We start from the raw sequence: 25465 nt of genomic DNA on the forward strand, positions 1-25465 counted from the left end.
TTTGTAGGTGTTCTTTACACATTATTGATACATAGCAAACATTTTCTTCCAGCTTTTTATTTCTTCTAACTTTGCTTGCTCCCTCTCTCTCTCTCCTTCACTACCCATACAAAAGTTTTTAGTTGTATTAGCAAATGTAGCCATCTTTTTTCCCCTTATGACTTCTGGATTTTAACCTGCTCAATAGCACTCTCTCACTTGAAGATTAATTTTGGTAATATCATCTCAGGATGATAGTGTAATTTTCAGATAACTTATCTAGCCTCATAAAGTAAGTTTTTCTTTCTCAAGAGACAGAAAATATTAAAACCTCAGTCTTAACTATGTTAAAGTTTCTCCCCTTTCTCAGTGTGAACCTCACTCAAAGAAATCTATAGTGATGAACGGGGCTGCAGATCTTCACCATTTTCCCACCTTGTACTTCCATTCCACCATGCCAACTTTTCAGGTTTCCTCCATTACCTTCACGGCTGGAGACAGTGGGGAGGAAAGAGAAACAGATACAGAAAACTGCTATAATCAAGCATCACTGTTATACTCTGGTGCCATGGTCCTCCAGATGTAGCTGATATCCAAGTGTTGACTACATATTCCATGGAATGCATATGTGCATTACTCAGACAGTAAAGAAATACTATTAAAGAAATAGCAGTCCACCCTACATAAACTGTCCCTACTGGGGTCACTGCACATGCAGGGGATCCCCCTGGGACAAAATTCCTAAGACAAGTCATAGTCAATGCCTTCTGAAAGATCCACATCTGACCAATGTTTTGGCACAAGTCCAGCTTGTTCCAACCACAAGTCTAATCCTTTTTCTTTGTTCTGCCACCAAAGCAGCTCGAATAGCCTCTTGCCTTGAGAACCTAGCAGAGTGAATACAGTAAGGTTCCAATCTGTGTCCCCAAACTGGAAGGGATACACATCAACCTCTGAGTGCTTCTCTCAAATGCCCACTCATTTGACTCCCATCCCTCACAAGGGGTCAGAAATAATATCACAGCATTCTGACACCTCTCTCTCCGAAGAAACCCCTCTGTCGATCTTCCATTTCTTCAATTACTGTGAACCTTATCTTGTATAGTTTCAAAGTAGATGACAGGCTAATGGTAACACAATAGGCTTCGCAGTCTCTTTTCATGGCTGTGTTGTTTCAGCACCGGATATCCTCAGCCCCTGGGCTTCTGTCAAAACGCTGACATAACAGGAAAAGTCATATTTAATTTTTCTGTTATAGAAATCTTAGTTTTACTGTTATAAAATTCCTATATAGGCTGTTCGAAAATCAAAACAACCTTAATATTATAGATAAATGCCTCATCTTTGGTAGGATTTTTATCTCTTTCCTCATAATGTCTTACATTTTCTAAATTTTCTGTAACAATGAATCACTTCTGAAAGAAGAAAAAAGACTGTTAAAACTGTTGTATTTTAAATACCTTTATTTGGCACATTACCCACTGGTCATAATCTTAACTTGGATTTTGCTATTAATCTTAAATAAGCATTATACAAAAGTAATTATTTAAAGACATTTTATTCACTCATTTATCTTGTTACTTATTTATTGGGCATTAAAATGATGTCTGAATTCTGATCATATATCAGAAGAAAAGTATTACTTCTATAGCACTGTTAATGTGAGAAGTATTCATACACCTTTTTCACATAAGTAGATAAAACAAAGCAATAAAATAGTAACAAATTATTTCACACTAGTTAAAGACTGCTTCATTAGGAGATACTCTATTCTTTTAAGTTGTATCTTTGACTTTAATAATTTTAAATTTGAGCATATGAATAAATGAATGATACTTGGAATGTTACTTGATTACTAAACAAGTTATCTTAGAATTTCTAATCATTTTATTTTGATTACTGAAACAACCTTTGTGTCCTAAAAAAAAATCCTCAAAACTGACAGGGGGAAATGCGTAAAGATCATGAGCTATAAAATCTAAATAGTGCAAAAATAAAATAAGAACACTAGCTCTCATCTAACTTCTCTAAAACATAACCAGACAAGAAGTATACTTTAGGAGAGATACATTTTGCCAACTATAAGATACTCCCAAATCTTAAATTATAATTAACTTCAGATTAAATTAAGGAAAATCAAAATATGAGATAATATGAGCCTCCCAGTAAAATGACCCAGGAGATTACACGCACATACTGTTGCACCAATATCAGAATAAAATTAATTTGTGACCTCAAAATAAAATAAATTTATTTTAGTTGCCATAAGAAAGTATGACTTTATCAATTTCAGAGTACTCTAAGAGAGGTGAGCATGTGTTACAGGAGGAGGCAGTCTGCATGGTACCTGCAAACATGTCCAGAGACCTAAAGTGCTGCAAAATACCATTGCAACTCCCCAGGAAAGGGAGTGCTCAGACACATAAACACAATTATCTAGTTTTTGCTGCAGCAAGATTTCTCTGCCTTCGTGGAGCTTCTAGTTTATCACATTAAAGAAAGCACATGATGCCGGGTGCACACACATTGGCAGGATCTTAGTCTAAATATACGCCCCATTATCTCCATAGTGGATCATCCAACAAACCAAGTAAGCAACTCTCTATCATTTGGCTTCCTGTGTAGACTAGCCTATAAGGAGAGAAGAGACTACAAGAGTCTTCTTAAGAATAATATTACTGATTGTAAATTACCAAAGTGACATTTGGATTTTTAAACATCAGTCTCCATTAAAACAGATTGTATGCCTGCTCATGAAATGAAAACTGAGTCTTTGTATGTTGACCAATCAAGTTTGTGAGCCTCCAAGATCCCCATCAATGTGAATAATGAAGAATCCACAAAAGTAATACTCTTTTTAGGATTTATTTTGCCTGAATGACACATTACCTCAGTACATGTCTTTTCCTCCAAGTGCAACACAAAAAGAGAGAACCAAAACATATTATATCTCACTCAGTGCCCTCAACTACTAACTCAATAGGCAAAAAGGGTGGCAACGCTGAAGTCAAAACAGCAAATTCAAACTGAATAATTAAATGTGGCTAAAGAGAAAACAGGAGCTGGTTTGTGGTATAAGAAGGGCAGAACCAGTACAGGCAAGGCAAAAACGAAAAAAGACTTGAAGTGGGCAAGGTGGAGGTCAGAATGAACTTTGGAGAAGTATAATGGTTACTGCATGTTTGCACATGATCCCAGAACATCCCTGAGTGAATATGGTTAAGTTCAGTCATACAGGAAAGAATAGAATGGGTCGTTTAAAGTTAAAATTCAGGAGTAGAAATGGAGATAATTTTTAGAAGAAAACTAATAAAAGGAATTATGTCATGAATCTAACATACCTAAAATATGATAAAAATTAAAGAGAGACCAAACTGATTTAAGAGGCAAAATTTTCAGATGAAATATTAATACATTATTTTATTTATATTTTCAATTCATATATATTTGAAATAAAATCTATATTACATATAAAATGAATATAACAAATATGAGGTATAGACAAATACATATATATTAGCTTAGTAACATATAATCAACTTTTTAAAAATCAATGGGGTGAGAGACCTAAAATTTTTGGAGACTACTAGACCTAAAATATAGGTGTTAAACTGGGAGGTTCTACTAACCTTCTAGATATAGAAAGAACTTACATGAATGAAGCCAGGATTAGAAAAGCAGGGCTAAGAGATACAGAAAGAACCGATCCTTAGGTCATTTGAGAACCCAGATCTATGCATGCTGGAAGCCAATATCAGGCTTCTCAGATGCACGAGCCAATATGCTCTGTTTTTGATTCAGTTTGAATTCAGTAGGTCATTTCTGACAGAAAAAAGTGTAGAAAAGTTAACTGGGGGAAAAATAAAACAAGTTATAGAAAAATATACTTCTATGACCCCACTGGGGAAAGGGTAGAAAACAAAGTTCACCAGAAAAAATAAAGCATGATTTATTTAAGATTCCAGAGACAGATGTTCAATATTAGGCTTTCCGTTATTTTATAATACATAGTAAGCAATAGATGCTCAAAGCATACTGAAGGCTACACATCTACTTCCATAAATTGAATTCTGTGAATACCAAGAGTTGACTTTTTGTACCTCTGTTTATGAACTGTTCTGTGTTCATTAATGTAATCATATATGAGAATTAACAGAAAGAGTATTATTAGGGCTTAAGAAAGACAAGGTTAGGGTAAGTTGCTTAAAAAAACTTATCTTAAAAATTAGGTATAGGTTTAAGATAACAAAAAAATCACATTATAAAAGCCATATACATCTCCTATAAGTCTAAACTTAGATTGCTTTACGAGTATAAATTATTGGTCTACTCAAAACATACACAAAAATGGTGATCACAGATGATGTCTTATGGGCATGTCTTATGTGGGAAAAAAGGTAAGAGCCACTCCTACTCAAAGAAAAGGGTCTGGCTCAATATCTAAAGACTGGCTGTGAATACATACTTGTATATTTCATGTGCAGGAAAAATACTATATGTGTTATTTTTTCTTATACCCAGTTTTATTAACTTTTTATTCAACTTTTTATTACAAATATGAATCAGATTTAAGAAGGCTTCAACTGTAACATTTATTTACTCAGGCTCATTTTACACTTTACTTGAACTTGGATTAGAAGACTTGAACTGTTAAGACTTTAAACCTAGCCCCTATTCCAAACTTTCCCACATAAAAACCCCTAAATTTTATAATTTAGTTAACTGAGAGTCCTAGAGAAAAATAATGAATTTTCGGAAACCACAAAGTTAGAAGCAACAAAGCTACATTCTTAACTCCAGGAAACAAAGTATAGTTTTAAGGGCTAAATAAGTTATTATAAAATATTGCAGAACACAGCTTTAATTTTTACCATCTAGAAAAAATATATTGTATTTTGTTCCTATTTAAAAATCATTAATGTCGTTACCCTTCAAACAATACTTCAGTGATTTTCTTAGTATTTAAAAACAGTAGCAACATATAATTACTCGCCATTTTTCTACTTTATTTTACTACTGTATATATAATAAAGCCCTAATGTCCGTAACATTCTACAATGTTACAGAAATTAATGAGTTTAATTACTTAATGTGCACAGATCAATTTGAAATAAATTGAAAATGAACATACCGTACACTCTACTTAATCTTGTTATAGTTTGGTTTCAGAATTCACTTTCTAATTTGAAACCCAGTATGTTACATTTTAAAATAATAATTAGAAAACTTTTACATTTCAGCTAAAATAAAGCAATAGAAATTAAGGTAGGTAAAGTTTGATTAGTCAAGAGATGTGAACTCAAGGGTAAAAAAGATCCTATGCTTCTATAATCTAAGCCAATACATTTGACTTGTCATACTCATTTTTTTTCTTAAAAATGGAATGAAATAACATTACATTTTCTGTCTATAGGATAATTTTTAAATGAATTATAGGCACAAAAGGTAGACAAACTAATCAGTAGACAAATGAATTAATAAAGGAAATAATCATTCAGTGTCAACTCTATATACTTAAGACAAATAATACATATTTATCCAAAGTAATACAAGTATCTGCACAAGGGGTCACACATCACTTTTCACATTACTGAGCCATTTTAAAACAGAAGGTGATAAAAACTCTTAGATGCCTATGAACTCCATTTACATGGAGTACATCACTATACTTTTTAAAAATGCATTCATATTCAAATCTGAGAAACATGATTCTGAGCTCATCAGGCCTGCTTAATTGCACTAACATCTGCAATCAATTTAAATTCTTTAAGATAGTCTTTCACAGTGCTTGAAGTGATTTCATGCTGTGATAGATTTAACACACTCACTAATTTATAGACGTATACAAGCAGATGAGACCTATTTTTCCAGGGGTGGGGTATAGTACTGAAAGGCAGTCTGAATTTCCCAACTATCAATGGGATTCAGAAAGGGATGCATCCCGCATAACTTACTGAAACTACATAAGGAAATGATAACACTGCATAAGCATAGCGTAGAAATTAAGCTTAAAACTATTTGTAGGTCATGGACCATTAAGAGGTTTAATGAAAGTATATGGATGAAATAACAGCAAAACCAAGAGCTAACAGCTAAAAGTTACATAGAAAAATGTCATTATTTTCTACCCTAATAGTTAGGGCAGGGGGGTGCTAATAACCCTGAATTGTTTTTTAACCAGACATAAACTGACATAGAATAAAGAAAAGAATATGAGATTCAAAATCAGAAGACTAGAGGATCTAGGCAGATGGCAGCAGCAATACAGTTTTGAAAACTCCCTGATCTCCCACAAAAAAAGACAAAATAACTAAGTAGCAAAATCAAACACCCAACAATATTGAGTGGCAAAGTACCTTCTCAACAATCCTCAAACTACAGGAGGTTGAAGACAAACCACCAACAGCCACAAATCCGCACAGTAGCAATACGTGTATGGGAAGAACCAAAGGGAGGCAACAGAGTAGCTAATGAACATGAAAACAAGATAACTCCAAAATGGCCCAGAGATAGCCATTGGACAGGCCAATTTGAAAGCAGCAGTTGAAACTGGAAGGAGTATGAGTGACTACAAGAGGCCCAGAAAAGATCTGAAGGGGCTGGAGCACTCAATGTCCCATGAGTTGCCAGAGCTCCTTCCAGAACAGGATCCTACATTGAAGAGAAAGTGCTGAAAGTGAAATCAAAATTGAGCAGAATTCCTGTAAAAGATGAAAGACACCTCAAAGACAAACCCATAAATCAAATTGTAACTTACAATTTCAAAGTGAGCTAACAGACATTAAGAGAATATATAAGACATGAAAAAATATTTAAAGTGGACTAAGACACACTCAAAAATGCAGTGAGGGAATTCAAGAAAAAAATAGAAATAAAAAAATCATTTCAGAAATAAAAACAAGAAACACAAGAATAAACATAATGTCATAAGAGAATGCAGACATGAAATAAATAAAATTTTTAAAACTTAAAAAGAAATAAAGAATAAGATAAAAAGCATTTGGGAGAAGATGACATATTAAAGATAGACAAAAATCCAACATACAGATAACAGAATCCATGAAAAAGAAAACCAAAGCAAAAAACTAGAACACATCAATGAAAGAAAAAGAAATTTAAGAAAAAAAGAAAAAGAGCATACTGCATACTTGATAATCCTAACTCACATATCCCAGAGAAAGACATTAATTTATAACTAAAAGTTAGTTATCGGCTGACCTTTTGACAACAATGCCATTAAGCTTTATGCTAGAAAAAAAAATAGTATTATTCAAGATCCTATAGTATTATTCAAGATCCTAAGCAAAAAAAATATGTGAGCCAAGCATTTTATATCCAACAAAGCTGACTAAACAATAAAGGGCATATACTACTACCAACATGCAAAACTCAGGAAATACTCTTTCCATGAGTCCTTCAGTGGAATCCACTAAAGAACAAACTTCAGACAAACAAAAAGTCTGCAGAAATAACATAAGGACCGTGGTGAGCATTCAAATATAGTTACTAAATGAGGTTAAAACTAAATGAGAACTAAAAGGAAGAGTGTGAAATGTAATGGCTATATGCTTAGTCAATGTCGACATAGTAGGACAAAAATAGCAGTTGGAGACAGAACACGTGCAAAATAAAAACTTTTTACATACACATCCACACACGCTTTTTTAGCTTTCTATTTCTACACTAAAAACAGTAATTAAACAAAAAGAACAGTAAGTATCCTTGGCCCTCAGCTTGTAAACTTTGAAATATCATTCCCCACACTAAAGGAAAGAGTCAACTGATACCAGGTCTAGCGGGATAAATATTCTAGAGGAGGAGCTTGATCATCAGATCAAAATGACTAGGAGCCAACTAGACAAGTCCCAATAGCCAAAGATGGGACAATTTGATCTTCACTAAAAATAATTGTAATGCATAAATTTTTAATGATATTAAAAATGATTGATCATCTTCAGAGAATGATAGAGAATGAAATCAATATATTGAAAGCTGGCAAATAAAGGAAAAGAATCAAGCATTTATCCTAAATTTCCTATATCACTGGCTAACCAAACAGTATTTGAGAGATGTCTCTTTGTAAAAGTATCCCAATAAATGAAAATGAAATTACAGAATTCTAACTGCAAACTAGATATTAATGAAAGAATATAATACTTCTTATGATCTTGGTAAAGAGATGAAACCTGAGTCTGATCATGCCTCTAGATCTAGCTGTCTCTGTGCAGGAAATACAGAGGATAGGAAAACACGTTAACTTTACCACAAATATACGTATCAGTGAAATTCAGAATGTCCTGGATAAAATAACTGAAGATTAAACAAGACATAGAGACATTCCAAATTTTAAAATATAAGCAACAGTAGCGCATTTGTAGCCCCCATGGATCTATCACTTGCTTCAACAGTGATTGGACAGAATAGACCCAGGGACTCCCTCTCAAAAAAAAAATTTAAAATAAATAAAGGCAAAGCACGGTGGTACATGCCTATAATCCCAGCACTCTGGAAGGCTGAGGTGGGAGGATCACTTGAGCCCAGGAGTTCAGTATTACAGTGAGCTATGATCACTACTGCACTCCAGCCTGGGTAACAGAGCAAGACCCTATGGATGGACAGATGGATGGATGGATGGATGGATGGATGGATGGATAAACTATAGTCTGAGGATGCACTTTTGAGATAGATAGATAGATAGATAGACAGATAGATAGACAGAAAGAAAGAAAGAAGAATATACTATAGTCCGCAGATGCACTTTTGAGTGATAAAACTAGAAAGAAACTCAAGGAAGTGATTCCCATAAAAGTCAAGATGGTGATTACTTTTAGGCTAAAATACACACAAAACTGAAGAAAGGTTTTAGCGTGGGACAGGGCAGATGGAGGGCTTTCCAGGATGACTGGCAAGGTTCTATTTACTTATCTGTGTGGTGTTCTCCTTATGATAATTCATTAAGCTACACATTTGTTTTTCGATGTTTTCTATAACTATTTTTATTCGACAAACGGTTTTTTTCTTTTCTTTAAGTCAAAAACCCTAGTTTCTAGTCCTAGCTATGGCATTAATGTGGGAAAGTCACACACTCCCTTGGACCATTCCCTCATGTGCAAAATTTAAAGATGCTATAAGATATCTTCCAGACCTAAATAAAATAAATAAATAAATAAAGAACTACTACTAAATATATCTGCTAAATAAGACAGTGTAACAAAGTCATCCTTAACAAAAATGCAGAAAAAAGATTTTAAACTCACCAAAGTAGTACAAAGCAGTTTCCCAAGAAAAAAAAAAATTCCACAAATAAAATCTACCATAACAGTAATATACAATGAATAGTCAAAACCTAAGATTAAAGTTACTGTTGGACTATTTGGTTTCCACATCTCAACAAATCCTAAGGACAGATCCTTAATTTACTTAGTCTACTCTGGAACACCTTCTGGTAATAAATATTTAACTTTCACATTTAAAAAGTCTGAGGAAGAACTACTACAGTAATACTTAAGGAAGCGTTCAAAGAATAAAAACTTTATCCAAAACTTTTCTAATAAATGCCTCAGAATAGCCCTTACATTCAGTTGGAAACCAGCTTGACAGGGAAAAAGAAGGAGCTAGCAAACTTTCAGGAGCATTTATAAAAGAGGAATTCTGCTTCTTGATCCAAAAAATCAAAAAGATAAAACAAAAACATAAATAGAAAATAAAGAATGGATGTTCTAATTAAGAATCTTAGAAATGTGGGATTGGGCTATCCTTCGATATCAGCTCACCTAAACTGGGCATGTTAATGCAGCTGTAATACAGATGCCAATGATATGTGGAAAACGGAGGTGAGGAGTCTATCACAACTTCTGATTCCTAGCTAGTGCATTCAGAAGGGCTTTTAATTAGAAGTACAAAGTTCAAAGAGAAATGTTTAAAGCATTTTATCTAAACCTAATGGTACAGCCAAAAAGTAGGGCGGGGGGAGGGGGACGGGGGGGTGCAACATGCTAAGAGGTAGCAGTCCAGTTGTAATCTGTAGGTAATTAAACTGTCTGAGCAGTTCAATCATCTTGACCTACAAAAATTAACTGGGGGAAAAAGACAACTCCCAAAGCACTGATAAGCAAATGTCTATCTCTACTAAGTATTCTTGCAGACACAATAAATATACTGCACTACGTAACATAAACCAAAATTCCCCCGAAAATCTCTTTAAATATCTCTCCAAATCTCTCCCAGAAACCCCACCTTCCCACAAAGGACCAGACATCTTTTTGGTTCTCCTTTCCTATCTATCTCTCAAACTTGTCCTCCTTCCCTCTATCCTTACTCCCTCTCTGCCCCTCTGAGCCTCTGCCTCCTTCAAGAATCTTCTGCTCCTTTCAAGGGTCTGCTTTCACTTGTCTGGAATATAGGTTTTGGCCTCTCAGGACTTCCCTAGTTTCATATTGCCACAGATTACCCTGACAAACCTAAAAGTAGAACGGCAAATAGAAGACTCCTTCCTCTCAACAGATAGGAAAGGTACAATGTATATTTATTTTTGGGGGGCAGGGAGGGGGGCAGGGTCTCATTCTGTCACCCAGACTGTACTGCAGTGGCATGATCTCAGCTCATGGCAACCTCCGCCTCCTGGGTTCAAGCGATTCTCCTGCCTCAGCCTCCTGAATAGCTGGGATTACAGGCGCGTGACACCACACCCAGCTAATTTTTGTATTTTTAGGAGAGACAGGGTTTCACCATGTTGGCCAGGCTGGTCTGGAACTCCTGACCTCAAATGATCCACCCGCCTCGGCCTCCCAAAGTGCTAGGATTACAGGCGTAAGCCACCAAACTCAGCCATATATTTTATTTTTACTAACCCTTTGTGATTGATAGAGAAAAAATATATAAATCTTGTTCAGAATAGATTGAGATCAATAAGAATCCTTTTTAACACATACTTTAATTGTATAAATTAATCCATGGTCTCCCATGACCCCCATCATGAGATTTTTCGCACATTATCCAGAAATAATACATCCAGAAACAGCTCACCTTTAATACAAGTCAAGCACCTACAAGAAAATAAGCATTAATAAACACTTCTATCACAGACATAGGTATGATGCACCATCCCAAAGAGAAAAGAGGAAAAAGAAAACTAAGTGAAGTCAGCAACTCTATTAGGATATATCTTCTATGCTTGGTTTGTCCACCCAAACATAAGAAGCTTGACTACAGAAATCATCTTTTAACAGTATCTGATGGAGTACTTTAAGCTTTCTAAGGGAAGATAAGATTAAAAATAATCAAACCCTAATAAAGAATGAGAACTATACTCAAGGTTAAGCATTACTATTAAATACATCTATATGTATATAATAGATTTGTATATTAATTTCTAATTCTTTTTTATTTTTAAAAATAATGAAAATCCTCAGGCAGTTGTGGTTAACAAGAGCATTCTCTGTTCTGGTCCAGAATTTTCTTGTTCTTACATTTATTGGAAACTATGGATCCTCTTCCATTTGGCCTATCACATCACATCCTGCTATCAAGGTCTTTACCACTAACTGCGTCACAGTCTTACCCTCCAGCTACGTGATCTAACAAGTCAAGTCTATATATTCTTCTTAAAAGACATTTTCTCCAATAAACTTGCTGTTAAACATCTGAGTTGAGTCATTTACCATAGAATGGGCACAGTGCCTTGTAGTACCTCTCTCATCTATGCTATGAGTGAGCCCACACTAAGTGAGGAGAGCATCTTAAGGATGCTCCTTTGAATGGAAACAGTAATTTCCAGAATGAATTAGAATTAAAGATCCAGCACAGGCAAAAATGCATGTGGATGGTATATCAGGACTCTTAACAGCAGCAAAGAAAAAACTCGGAGCAGCTTCCATGAGAACCTGCATCACTTCACATAATGAAGAGTCTAGGGGCAGGAATGCATTAAGCCAGAGAAGCAGCTCTGTGACATCAAGCACCGTACAACCTCTCACAATCACATCCAATGGCGGAACAAAGTGGCTCTCCAACTCTGGATCCTTTCATGAGGGAGGGAAACCTTTCTCAAAAACCCCGAAGTGGAATTGCCCACCAGAGTGTACTGGACAAACCTGGATCACGTTCCCATGCCCTGGAAGTTAGAAAAATGTAAATCTGGTATTTTCTGCTTCTAAATACGACACTTGCTTAATAAAATTGTAATAATCCTTCCTAACTGCACAAATTCAGTTTTATTCTTGTGCCACCTAAATTCAAACTTAATAACGTCTTAGAAACAACCTAGTTTGATTGGTGGCATTTTTTTTTTTATTCTAAAAACCAACCTTATCTATGTTAGGCCTACTTTGAGGGTTAATACTTTGAGGGTTAAGTATTTTCAAAGCATACAATGTTAGACATCAGTACTATTTTCCAAAAAATAATATTAATGCTTACCCAAAAAAGAGAATCTCGAAGCAATTCTAAGCCTAAAACCATAAAAAAAGTATATCTTTTTTATCCTGTATCCTTTTCATATCCTTTGTAGAACAATGTATCTATGAACTTTGATTCTGTTCTTTTCAGAGTAACTTTTTCAATAGTCATTAATATAAATAAAGTGGCATGACAAAGTCTGTACCCTAGAGTTAATAAAATGTGTTTCTACTTCCAGAGCAAAAATAAATGACTGGCCAGCTTGAACTTTCTAGAATGTTAACCATCTGCCAAATTATTCAGAACCTTCCTAGGAAAAGCCATGATCCTCCACACACTAATTAAATGATTCAATGCTGTAATCACACTTTAGATAACTAATCTATTTCAATCCTGATAATTTAATTACCTAATTCTGGTAAACAAATTTCAACCTTAGTCCAAAATGATTAGAGGATTAAAGTTGAAAATCAGTGAATGCAAACTGAAACAGATCCACATAACAAAGTTCAAAACAGTTTGTTTCTTAAAATTATGTTTATTATCTCAAATTCAAGAATTAATACGAACTATCACGCCAAGGTTTTCTAAACCAGTTCTAACTGATGTCGTATCTCTTATAATTATATTAAATGAATTCCTACTTGTTAGATTTACAATTCCCTAACAGGGTTAGTCTTCACTGACTACACAAAACATGAACACTATCTATACTCACCAGTCTGTTATTTTTTTTCCACATCACATTTCACCTCCTATTACACATATGTTTATGTGTTTCTGTTATGTACATCCAGTGCTGCTTCATAGGATGCAGTGATAGACTATCGTCACACACCATCTCTAGTGCCTAAAATGCTGCCTGACCTGCAGTGGTGTGATCTCGGCTCATTGCAACCTCTGCCTTACGGGCTCAAGCAATCCTCCCACGTCAGCCTCCTGAGTAGCTGGGACTACAGGCACATGCCACCACACCCAGCTAATTTTTATATCTTTTGTCAAGACAGGGCCTTACTATGTTGCCCAGGCTGGTCTCGAACTCCTGGGCTCAAGAGATCTGCCTCCCAAGGTGCTGGAATTACAGGCATGAGCCACCACACCTGGTCTTATAGACACTTAAAAAACAACAACTAAAAAAAAGCCTTAAAAATGTGAACTTACAAATAGTAAATCTGTATTTTTACTGATGTACTTTTCTCTATATTTTAAATTATGGTATAATGATCACAATAACAAGAACAAAAAACAAATTACAAAGAAAAACAAACTATTGCTACTACCACTGCTACCACAAGAGGCAGTCACCAGTCATAAAATATGATGTGTTCTAATCATGAAATAAACAATTTAATTTTGTTTTTATTATTATTTTAGAGACAGGGTCTCACTCTGTCATCCAGGCTGGAGTACAGTGATGTGATCGAAGTTCACTGCAGCCTCAAACTCCTGGGTTCAAGCAATCCTCCCACCTCAGCCTCCCAAGTAGCCAGGACTATAGACTCTCATCACCACATCCAGCTAATTTCTTTTTCTGGTTGAGACAAAGTCTCGCTATGTTCTCCAGGCTGCTCTCAAACTCCTGGCCTCAAGAGGTCCTCCCACCTTGACTTCTCAAACCACCATACCTGCCCATTTAACTCTGATAATGAGTCCACTATGTAGGTATTCCCATTTTATGGTAAGGAAATTGAGAATCAAAGAGGTAAAATAAGATTCCCAAGGTCAAGCAGAGATACATAAGCAGATCCAAAACACCAGAGCTCTGACTCTTAAACCCCCAATACCAATTTGTGATATATAAGTATCATTAAAGGACAAAGGCAATTAGTATCAGTATTACAGTAGCAGGATACAGAGCCCATCTATATAAAGAGCTAAAAAAAAAAAAAAGGCCGGGCGCCGTGGCTCACGCCTGTTAATCCCAGCACTTTGGGAGGCCAAGGCGGACGGATCACGAGGTCAGGAGATCGAGACCATCCTGGCTAACACGGTGAAACCCCCGTCTCTAATAAAAACACAAAAAATTACCAGGCGTGATGGCGGGCGCCTGTAGTCCCAGCTACTCCGGAGGCTGAGACAGGAGAATGGCGTGAACCCAGGAGGCGGAGCTTGCAGTGAGCCCAGATGGCGCCACTGCACTCCAGCCTGGTTGACAGAGTGAGACTCCGTCTCAAAAGAAAAAAAAAAAAAGTGCCGCTAAAAAAATCACAGTACTCACAGTGATTTCTATACCTGAAGAGCAAGCTGCCAAAACATGAGACATGTTTAAAAATTAAACATCACTTGTGTCTTTCTTCCAAAAGAAATGCGTCAGAGTCAATGACTGGTCTAGCAGATAAATGGAGTTAAAGTATAAATAACTTACGTTCTTGTAACCTGAACTTAGGTTAAAATACCCAAGGAAAACTAGTGTGTTAAGCTACTTTTTCCTAATCCAATTCTGTTGTAAATTGAGCCAAAATCATTTTCCACTGTCTTTCTACTGATGGCTTCTTCATTGGCTTCCATTTTCTATTTTCATCCAATCCATTTATTCACAGTTTGTATATGACTAGTCAAGCTCATTTGTTTTCCATGAAATAAATGCAATTGATTCTGTGTGCCAGTCATGGTTTCTTAGACATTTAGTCATTACTTCCACCCACATATTTCATGTTTCTCTAGAAAATTGGCAGCCATGTAGAGGCCTAATGCTCCTTTCAATACCAACATTTATGATTTGTTACAAGATAATTTTATTCATACGGAGACTCACATTAAAGACACTTCTAAGCCACTATTATGTACCTTGATGTAGACAGAGTAAAATCGGTCTCACTTTTCTATAATGCAGATATCACTGTGATTTATAAGTGACATTAAAAATCAATGACTATATTAATTCACTAACAAGGAAAGGTGACAGAGTAGACCCCCCACAGTGTTTCTTAGCAATGTAACTAGCTAAAAAACACAAGCAGCTTAAAAGTTTTAAGAAATATTTTTAATTTAAACAAATGTATAATACACTTGTGCCCTTAATTATACATTCAGAAGCCCTCTGATTACAGTTGCCCACAAACTTAAGCACTTCATTAGAAAAATGTGTTGTTTTCCATATTAAAACATATTCGGCAGTATTTTTCAACTTGACAGTTTTACTTACTGTCTTAGAAGCAGTATTAATGTACTGCATCACCATTTCTTTTTTGATACTGAAGTCCTTTTCCCGCAATGGTGCCTTTTTATCTTCATTTAAATTCATATCTTCCTGGAAAACACAATTAAAATGCCTCATTTTAGAATCTAAGTAGAGCAGCAATTCTACATGCACTACGAATGGAAAAATCAATAATTTGTGACTAAAGCAGCATTAATTGTTTTGGAATGATTTACGTGTAGTTCTGCCTGAAGGAAGGAGAGAGAAAAGAGGTGGAGAGGGAGAGAAAAAAGTATTCTAGATCATTTTAACAGGTAAAACACTTACCAAAAGAACTTTTAAAATTCACAGCAGGCAAATAAAATTATATTCACATCACTATAGATAATTAGACAGTTGCAGATTTCTGCCATTCATAAGGTCATTAGGATTCACAATTTCAATATATTTATTTATTTTTACAACAGCTGCACCTGAAGCTATCTTGCACTGCTTTGAAAGAGCTGCCCTGTGTGTCATAAAAATTAAAAAGTAAATAAACCAACCAGTTTTCAGATTCTGATAGCCACAAGCACATATCAAATATCCAGTACTGATTCCAGCAAAAGACAAAGCACTTTATAGTTTTGTCTTTTCCCTACTCTTATCAAAAATGTTAACTAATTTATTGAATGTTCTAAATTACATAAAAGTTGTACTTATACAAACAGCTACCACATAAAATTGAACATTTCTCAACAGCACCAACCAAAATAAGGGTTTAAGTAACCAAGATCTTGCTACAAGCTTAATTTTGACTAAAAATTCAAGTCAGGTATATATCCACATAAATATATGAATTGCTCTTGATTAAGCTGCTGAAGTAAGAGGCTATTCTGGCAAAGGAAAGGGCACCTGAGGTAAGACAGAAATGGCTAAAGGAGAAGGGCAGCTCAAATGAATTTCCTCGCGAACTTAGCCCTGAGTCATTTGTGATGTGCAATGTAAAATATCTGAATGTATATAAACTTTGTATCTACTCAGAATGGATCCATAAAATTCAGGACTTTGGATCACCTATGGAACCTAGCAAGTTAAATTTCTTACAGATTTTATAAGGGTGCTACATTCATCAAACGCTGTAGTTTATGCCTTTAGCTGACTCAATTCTTGGCTACCAAACCCTTCGAGCACTTAAAAATCAAAATTCCCTTCATTTTACCTTGATAGAAATATTTAAGATCTTAGAAACTGTTCCATTTGACACTACGATAAAAGGTAGTAATTGGCAATGTCACTTTTGCTGTTCTAGTTAGAAACACAAACACCCTGTTATGTGAATAAGTGTTTGTTTTGTTTCATTTTTTTCTCTAAGCTAGTGAGAGAAGGCTCAATAGGCCTTAATATGACATACGAAGCATTTTGGAAATTTTGGAAACTTCTGGAGGCATGTTAGTTGTCACAATAATTGAGGTGATGCTACCAGCATTTACAGGGGTAGCATCACAGTTTGACCTGTACAGTAAAAACTACCTTGTGCCCCACAGAGAGATTCACACACCTAAAAAAGAGAGAGAGAAAGAATCATCCTTAACTAAGCCTAGACTCTAATTCAATGGAACTGTTGCAGGACAGGTGAGCCCCAAATTTGGTGCTTAGCCCAGTGGGGCTCATGGCTTCATCATAGAAAGAATTCAAAGGCAAGATGGTGGTGTTACACAGCAACCTTTTATCGAATGGTGCTGCTCCTTGCAGAGCAGGGCTAACTCATAGGCAGTGTGCTCAGAGTCAGCAATGTATGGGCCCTTGGCAATTGTAATTATACTCACTTAAACTCACTTAGCTATATGCAAATTAGGGGGTGGGTCAATGTAAATTAAGGGGTGGGTTATTTAGAATTTTCTAGGAAAGAGGTGGTAACTTCTGGGCCATTGCCATGGCATTTGTAAATTGTCATGGTGCTAGTGAGAGTGTCTTATGCTAATTAATGAGGGCAGCTAGGGATTGCTTTTGTCCCAATTGCCAGTTATTGCTGTTTTTTGTTTTTTTTTTTAAATATTCTAGTCTGTCTCGACCAGTTTCGGTTTTGATCAGCAGGGTTGTGACTAGAAAACATGTTCTGCCAGTCTCCTATTCCAGAAATAGATGTAAAATGTAAAATTATTACATATTAAATACTTTGTATTGCATAGTTTTACTTTACTGAATTTTCCAAGAATCAAACTATTCTGTAAATTATAGTTACACTCTGCTTTTTTTAAGCTTTACCAACAGTTGTGCTTCATTTCTGAAATGTAGGTATCCCAGGGAAATACTGTCTGTGGTATGTGAATCCCCAAAATAGCACAACTATATCAATCTACCAACCTACAATGCCACTGCTGTACTCACAGAGGTATGAAGCAGAGATTCAAGAGTGTGAATTTACTATACCTTCTTGAGTAGTCATGGCCAATTGTTTAAATTGAAATACATATTTTATCATATAGTAGAGTAAGACATATTGATTTTCTTAATGTATGAACATAGGTAACATTATCCACAAAGAATTTCACTGGAAGAAAGTAACGAGATAGTTAGGGGATAATTGTTATAAAACGTGGGGGAATCTGAGAGCACTGGAAAATTCTGTTTTAAATTATTCACTTTATTTTTATTTTCAGGCTAATGGCCAAACATTACCCAGTCTCTTTAGTAAATTAAAATACTTAATATATACAGAATCCCAAAAAACAGAAAGCCCTTTAGTTATGGCTGAAATTGAAATAAAATTTCAAGGTGAGTAGTAGAAAGAATTTTTCAAAAAGGCCTCTGCTTTCTTTTTGGAAAGACATCTTCATGATAACACCAGTTCATACACAAAAGTGGTTGTGATGGTTATTTTGGGGGGTTGGTTAATTTTAGGTGTGATGGTTAATTTTAGGTTAGTCTTCTGGCTTAAAGTATACCCGCATAGCTGGTAAAGCATTATCTCTAGGTATGTCTTTCAGAAGAGATTGGCACTGAATCAGTGGACTGTAAGTCAGTAAGGAAGATCCGCCCTCAGTGTGGGCAGGCACCATCTAATCAGCTGAAAGCCTGGATAGAACAAAAAGGCAGAAGAAAGGCTAAGTCTCCCTCTCTCTTCTGGAGCTGAGACAAACTTCTTCTGCCCTTGGACATCAGAACTCCAGGTTCTTCAAGCTTTGGGCCCTGGGACTTCCACCAGTGGCACTCTCCCTGGAGTTCTCAGGCCTTAAAGCCACCTCAGCCTCCAACTGAGTTTCACCAACAACTTCCCTGGTTTTGAAAACTTGGGACCTTAACTGAGCCACGCTGCTGACTTTCCTGGTTCTCCAGCTTGCAGATAGCATACTGTAGGACTTCTTGCCCTTTATAATCATGTGAGCCAGTTCTCCTAATAAATCCCCTCTCGTATAGACAGGCGGACATCCTATTGGTTCTGTTTCTCTGGAGAACTCTGACTAGTACAGTGATACATCTGGAATTAAGGGACAAACCCAAAGTTCTCCCAGCTGCTTCCTCTGGTTTATCCCACCTCTTTTGCCTAAATATGGCACTTGCCTTCCTGACAAAAGTATGATGACAGTCCTAGTATAAAAAACAAAAAGGAAACAAATAATACCTGCTCTAATTTGGATGTTGTCCCATGCAAATCTCATATTTAAATTCGATCCCCAATGTTGGAAGTAGGGCCTAGTGGGAGGTGTCTGGGTCATGGGTGCAGCTCCCTCATGAATAGATTAATGACCTTCCTAGGGTGGGGGCGATTGAGTTCTTGCCCTATTAATTCCCATGACAGCAGTCTGTTTATAAGAGTTTGGAAGCTCCCCACCACCCTCTCTCTTGCCTCCTCTCTCACCATGTGATCTCTGCACACACCAGCTCTTTCTTGTCTTTCATCATGAGTGGAAGCTCCCTGAGGCCCTCACCAAAAGGAGATGCTGGTCCCATGTTTCTTATACAGCTTGCAGAACTGACAGCCAAATAAACCTCTTTTTAAAATTATTCAGCCTCAGGTATTCCTTTATGGCAACATAAAAATGGACTAAGACAATACTACAAAAGTTTGGAATCAATTACATAACACCCTAAACTTTTGTGGGAGACCCACTAGGCATGTAACTTCATCTAACAGGTCATTCTCCATATGTCCAGGAGGAAATGGCATTTGCAAGAGTAAGAAAAGCTCTGCCCTTTAAAAAAGAAAAAAAAAAAAAAGAGAGAGAGAGAGAGAAATAAGGGGGCAGTAGAGAGAAAATACGCATGAAAGCATAAGGGGTACGGTATTATTAGAATATATTTTGAATTTCTATTTATGGGAAACAAGGCTGAAAGAAGAAAACTCCATGAGGCAGTGGCACTTAACTTCTGGGGGTCACGAAGTCCTTAGAAAATTTATTGGGAACTTTTTTTCCTAAAAAACGCATATCCATATTTTATGTTGCAATTCAAGAGGGGTTAAGCACCTCCTAAGGCTATCTAAGAAACTGGACTTGGTGAAGGTCAGTGGGGGATAAGTGAGCAAGTTATCATTTTTTATGTTTCTTAGTTCATATTTCCTCAAAATTATCATGTTGTATCTCCATTATCTAAGGTCAGGTTCCCTTAAAAGCAGAGCCTGAAACAGGGATTCAGATGCAGGTGGGGCTGCTCTCAGGATAAGAAAGTAAAGGAGGTAAGACAGAAGAGGAAAAAAGACATACTAAAGGTGGCCTCTGGTGGATTCTCACTTCACCCTGAGATGCACCACAGTCAGGATAGCCTGGTAGCAGAAACCAGCCTCAACAACCTCAAGTCAGTCATCAGCTGCAGAATCCTATATCTGATGAGGGCAAATCTCTGAAGAAAGGGGCATCTATAAGCCATTAGAAGCCAACACTCATCACCTGGGGCATGGGTGCACCAGCCTGGTAAAAAGGAGCTGGGAGGGGGTACTAACAGTACCTACTATATCATCTGAAAATAATTTACTTGATATTAAAATAAGACTTCTTTCAAATTGAACAGAATAAATATAGAAACACACATAGCTGACCTTAAAAAAAAGGCAATATAAACTATTGTGTATTAACTCCTCCTTCCGTTCAAACACAGGTCAGTAAAACACGCTGTTTTACTGTGCTACCACACTGCATAGGTACAAAATGACACTGCAGACACAGATTGTAAAACAGCTCTAAAATGGCCGTTTACCTCAATATATCAGTATGCTGATATATGTACGTATCTCATTAAATATCTATTATAGGTAAAATACTGAACAGGAAATACAAAGAAAACATAAATACAAGGCTCAGTGAGTAATCTGAATGAGGTTAAAATTTCCATGGATATATGAAATAAATCTCTACCCTTTAAATAGAAAAATCTTATCAACTGGCTATTGGGCTGAATATATCACATTCAAAAACATCATTTGGCAAGTCACCTATTCAAAATTTTAATCTCTCTGAAGAGCATATTATTGTTTTTGATGTTAAAGTTCTATTAATATGTTAGTAATACACATTATGAATTATCTCATTCATAGTACTCCTTAATATACAGATGCTCAACTTACAATGGGGTTATGTCCCAAAAAAGCCATTAAAAATTGAAATGCAGAAATGCATTTAATACACCTAACCTACTGCATGTCACAGCTCAGCCTAGCCTCCCTTAAACATGCTCAGAACACTTACATTGGCCTACAGTTGGACAAAATAATCTAACACAAATGCTATTTTATAATAACATTTTGAATACACAGATGCACATTTTGTAGACATGGAGGGATGCGAACACACAAAGCACAATATCCAAAAAATGCTGGGGACACAGTACAATCAGTCGTTCAGCCTAACGATTGCATGGCTGACAGGGGAGCTGCAGCTCTCGGTTGCTGCCCCACATCACAAGAGAGTGTCAAACTGCATATAGCTAGCCCAGGAAAAAGATCAAAATTCAAAGTACAGTCTCTACCGAATGCATGTTGTTTTCACCACTGTAAAATCGAAAAATCGTTAAATCGAACCGCTATATGTTGGGGACCACTCTCAGCTTGCCAGGGGAAACTGAGTTGCAACATCAAAAAAATAGTTTCCCTTTGGCCAATTACTTTCTAATTAAAATCTATACCTAAACAGAATCACTGCGCTGATCTGACTAGCACTAGGAACAGATTTCAGAAGTACAATACTTGGAAAACTTTTTTTTTCATTCAATACATGGGAACACAGCTATGTCATCCAAAAAGACTAGAATTAAAAAGACCAAATTAATGTGGTATCAGAAAGTAAGAGAAGGAAGGAAGGAAAGAAGGAAGGAAGGAAAGTCAAAAGGACATGAGCCAAACTGCAAGAGCTGTTAAGTGGCCAAAACTAGAACAATTTGAAAAATAAAATGATAGTATTAGATTATAACATAAAAAGCAAAATAAATTGAGGAGATACTTTAAGACTGTGCAGATATCCTTTTTCTCCTTAATTATAGAGGGAAAATACTAACTTTACAAGGGAAGAAGCTGGCAGATGCCACCTTAACAAAGTTGTCCAGGCTAACACCACAAATAATAGGACACACTGATATTTCAAACCTCCAGCTATGATATAATGAGAAGGGTGATCACCTCTGCGGTATTTATCCCAAAATATATCTCAATCTAATCACAAGGAAAAAAAGTCAGGCAAACCCAAATTGAGAGCACCCTACAAAATAACTAACCATAACTCTTCAAAAGTATCAAGCTCATAAAAGATAAGGAACTGTCATTGACTGAAGGAGACATGACAAATAAATGCAAGATGTGATCCTGGATTAGATCCTGGAAGAAAAAAAAAGACATGGGTGGGGAAACTGGCAAAATCTGAAGCAAGTCTGTAGTTTAGTTAGCAATATTGTCTCAGTATTCAATTCTTAGTTTGAATAATTGTACTAATGTTATATAAGATGTAAACATTAGAGGTAGTTCGGTGAAAGGTATACAAGAATTCTCTATACTATTTTTGCAATTCTTCTATAAGTCTAAAATTATTTCAAAATAAAGAGTTATTTTAAAAGACTAAATTGAAATATTTAATAGAACTTTTTATAAATAACTTGGGGTAAAAAAAGAAAAATAGAACATCATTATTAAAAAAAAAAAAGAAGAAGAAGATTTTTTTATATCCCCTAAATAAAAAGAAGAGGTTTGTAGAATATTCGGCTATAGTAAATACACACTGAATTGAGGGAGGAAAGGAGACTAAGGAAACCACAATCAAGACAAATCCAAGGGTCCTGAGAGGAAGGGTTAAGTAGGTCAGACACAGGTAACAGAATTCCATTTGAAACACAAACTTCCCCAACTGTTTACATTTCCTCCTATTCTCATTCCAAACCTGCTCTATGCACTGACCTTCTCACCCATTCTCCCAGAACCATTTTACAAAGACCTCTAGTACTCCTGTAATCTTAAACTATGGTCAAATTCTTGAGCCAGGCACTGTGCTAAACATTTATAAGCATTACTTAATTAATCCTCAGTAACTTGAGGTATGTCCTCTTTATTGAGGAGAGAGCTAAGGTTTAGGAAAATTCTGTAAGTTGACCATGGTTCTTTAACTTAGATTTAAACTCTGTTCTATCTTATCTCCCTCATTCTTATTTCCATATTATTCATCTATGTTATAATCTAAAGTCCGATTTCCTTGGGGCTAGTAACATCTGACTGAACACTTCCACTGCCATCAACTTGGGTTGATTCCTCTGACGCTCCACACCTTGCTATCACCCACAATGGCCCTAAAGCAAGCTTGTCCAGCTTGCACCCAGGACGGTTCTGAATGTGGCCCAACATAAATTCGAACACGTTCTTAAACCACCATGAGATATTTTTGCGATTTCTTCTTTTTTTAGCTCATCAGCTATCAAAAGTGTTCGTGTATTTTAGTTGTGGTCCAAGACAAGTCTTCTTCCAATGTGGCCCAGGGAAGCCAAAAGATTGGGCACCCCTGCCCTAGAGTGTCCTTGGCTTCCTTGCCAACGCAACCTTCACTTCCACTGCCCTCAGCTACAGTCCTAATGACTACACCTGGACCTTTTCATTACCTAAAACCTCTCCACCATAGGCATCATCAGAATCTCCACAATCCTTATCTCTGACTTCAATCTTCCATCTTGCCACTTCTCCCACTCCCAAACCACCTTTTTCTTGGCCCCAGTAAAAACCTCCAATTTCTTGACCCTTCCATTTTCTTCCAATGCAGGCCACTGTTGATTCATCAATTCTTACAACATTTATGCAAATCCTACTAGTCTCTCTCTTTTCACATTTCATACGGTACTTATTTCAAACCTTAGCTATTTTCAGGAACTATGAAACTACTAGTTCTGCCTATCACCCTCAGTAAATAAATTTCAATTCCCTATATGAAAAGAAAGCTATAGTTCCATTTCCTGCTGTTTTACCATTTTATTCACACACTACTATCTTTCCCTACCCAACCAATGCATTTATTCAGACATTCCTGTTCATTTATGCTCGAGATCCCCTTTCCTCCCACCTCAAGAAAGGGCATTACACATCTATTATCCTCTTCTATTTTATTTCACTAAATTCTCTCAGTTGGTTGAGTATTAATATATAAGCAAGTTAATCTTTAATATATTAAAATTAAACAAAAAAACTTCCCTCAACTCTGGCTCTTTATATGTAACTCTTTTCTCCCTCACCGATAACATTTAATAGAAATATTTCTATACTTGCTGCCTCTTTCACCGTGCATGGAACACAATGGTCACTTTTTAAATATTTGCTAAATAAAGAAGATGCCAGAAAAGTTCTCAAATAGAATTTGCTCATCCTATTTTAGGACAAACATATGAGATGCAGGTAAGCTTCTGGGAGATGGAACTGAAGCTGGAGATGATACAGCCCCAGACTAGAACACTGAGCAATTGCTGCTCCTAAGAAGATTCTCAAGAATCTTCAGATAACAGTTACGGGAATGAGTTCCAACTCTGGAGGTAGAAATCTTCAGGTCATGGCACTGACACAAAGATGGCCAAGCTAAAATCCATCACTTTTTCAGGGAACACTAGCAGAACCACACTAAACCTCAGTGACCTAGAACAGAGTCAATATAACGACTGACCCCTGCCAAGTAGTACCTGGTTGAGGAATGAATGGGGTCAAGGTCCCTTCTAGACTCACTTCATCATCTATTCCAAACTTCCAAACTTGTGACCTTGTGTGGTGCCGTGTCCATCCAGAGTGAAAGCATACACCTATTCTGTAACTTGCGCAAGGACACCAACTTAGTGAGCGGCAGCCCTGACCTGGAAACCAGGTCAATCGAGCAACTTTTAAGATATTCCCAAAGAGTCTTCCTACAAGTTGCATGGGGCCAGAAGTTCCCACACACAAGCAAACTGCCAGTTTGCTACTGTTTTTAGGGACCCTAACTCCCTACTAGACTGATTTTTTAAAAATAGTACCAAATAAATATTTTTCACATTTTATTGGCAAAACTGAGGTGGGGGGAATATGTAATTTAGTACCTGTGCACACACATGCAATTCGTTGGAGCACTAACGCACAATCAAGCAGAGAACAGCAATGAGAGAGTGGACATTTTTCCAACTGAATAACACACGTTAGACTCAATATTTTCATTCATGGCTGTGGATTTTACAAGACAGCATGCTCATTAAATTTACATACATCAAGTTGAGTGGGACAGTTAACACCACAGAGACTCAGATTAAATTTAAAATGATTGACTATTTGCAGAATTAAGTGAATATATACAAGCAGCAAGTTGCTGAAGATGGTCAGGTGGAAGGATATTCAACCAAAAAGGAAAAACACTAGAGACAGGCAGAGCATGACTAGCATTACAAAATGGATACGGGAAATACAGTATTATAATGGGCCAATAAGCATAATATTGGAAGATAAAAATTAGAAGCACTGCAATAGCAAAACCAAACATTTATTCCTATTAAGTC

The 25465-nt window shown here is 36.3% G+C and overlaps 1 protein-coding gene across 2 annotated transcripts in view; it reads right to left on the minus strand.

The window, feature by feature from the left end:
- The window catches only part of DIAPH3 (diaphanous related formin 3), a 484172-nt gene that overhangs the window by 397946 nt on the left and 60761 nt on the right, over positions 1-25465 (minus strand). For both annotated transcript variants that reach the window (XM_054446718.2, XM_054446717.2), the window contains one exon: positions 15521-15625. In XM_054446718.2, coding sequence (XP_054302693.1) covers positions 15521-15625 — 105 coding nt within the window. The remainder of the gene's footprint in view (positions 1-15520; positions 15626-25465) is intronic.

Source organism: Pongo pygmaeus, chromosome 14, assembly GCF_028885625.2.
Source record: "Pongo pygmaeus isolate AG05252 chromosome 14, NHGRI_mPonPyg2-v2.0_pri, whole genome shotgun sequence".
Classification (NCBI taxonomy): domain Eukaryota; kingdom Metazoa; phylum Chordata; class Mammalia; order Primates; family Hominidae; genus Pongo; species Pongo pygmaeus.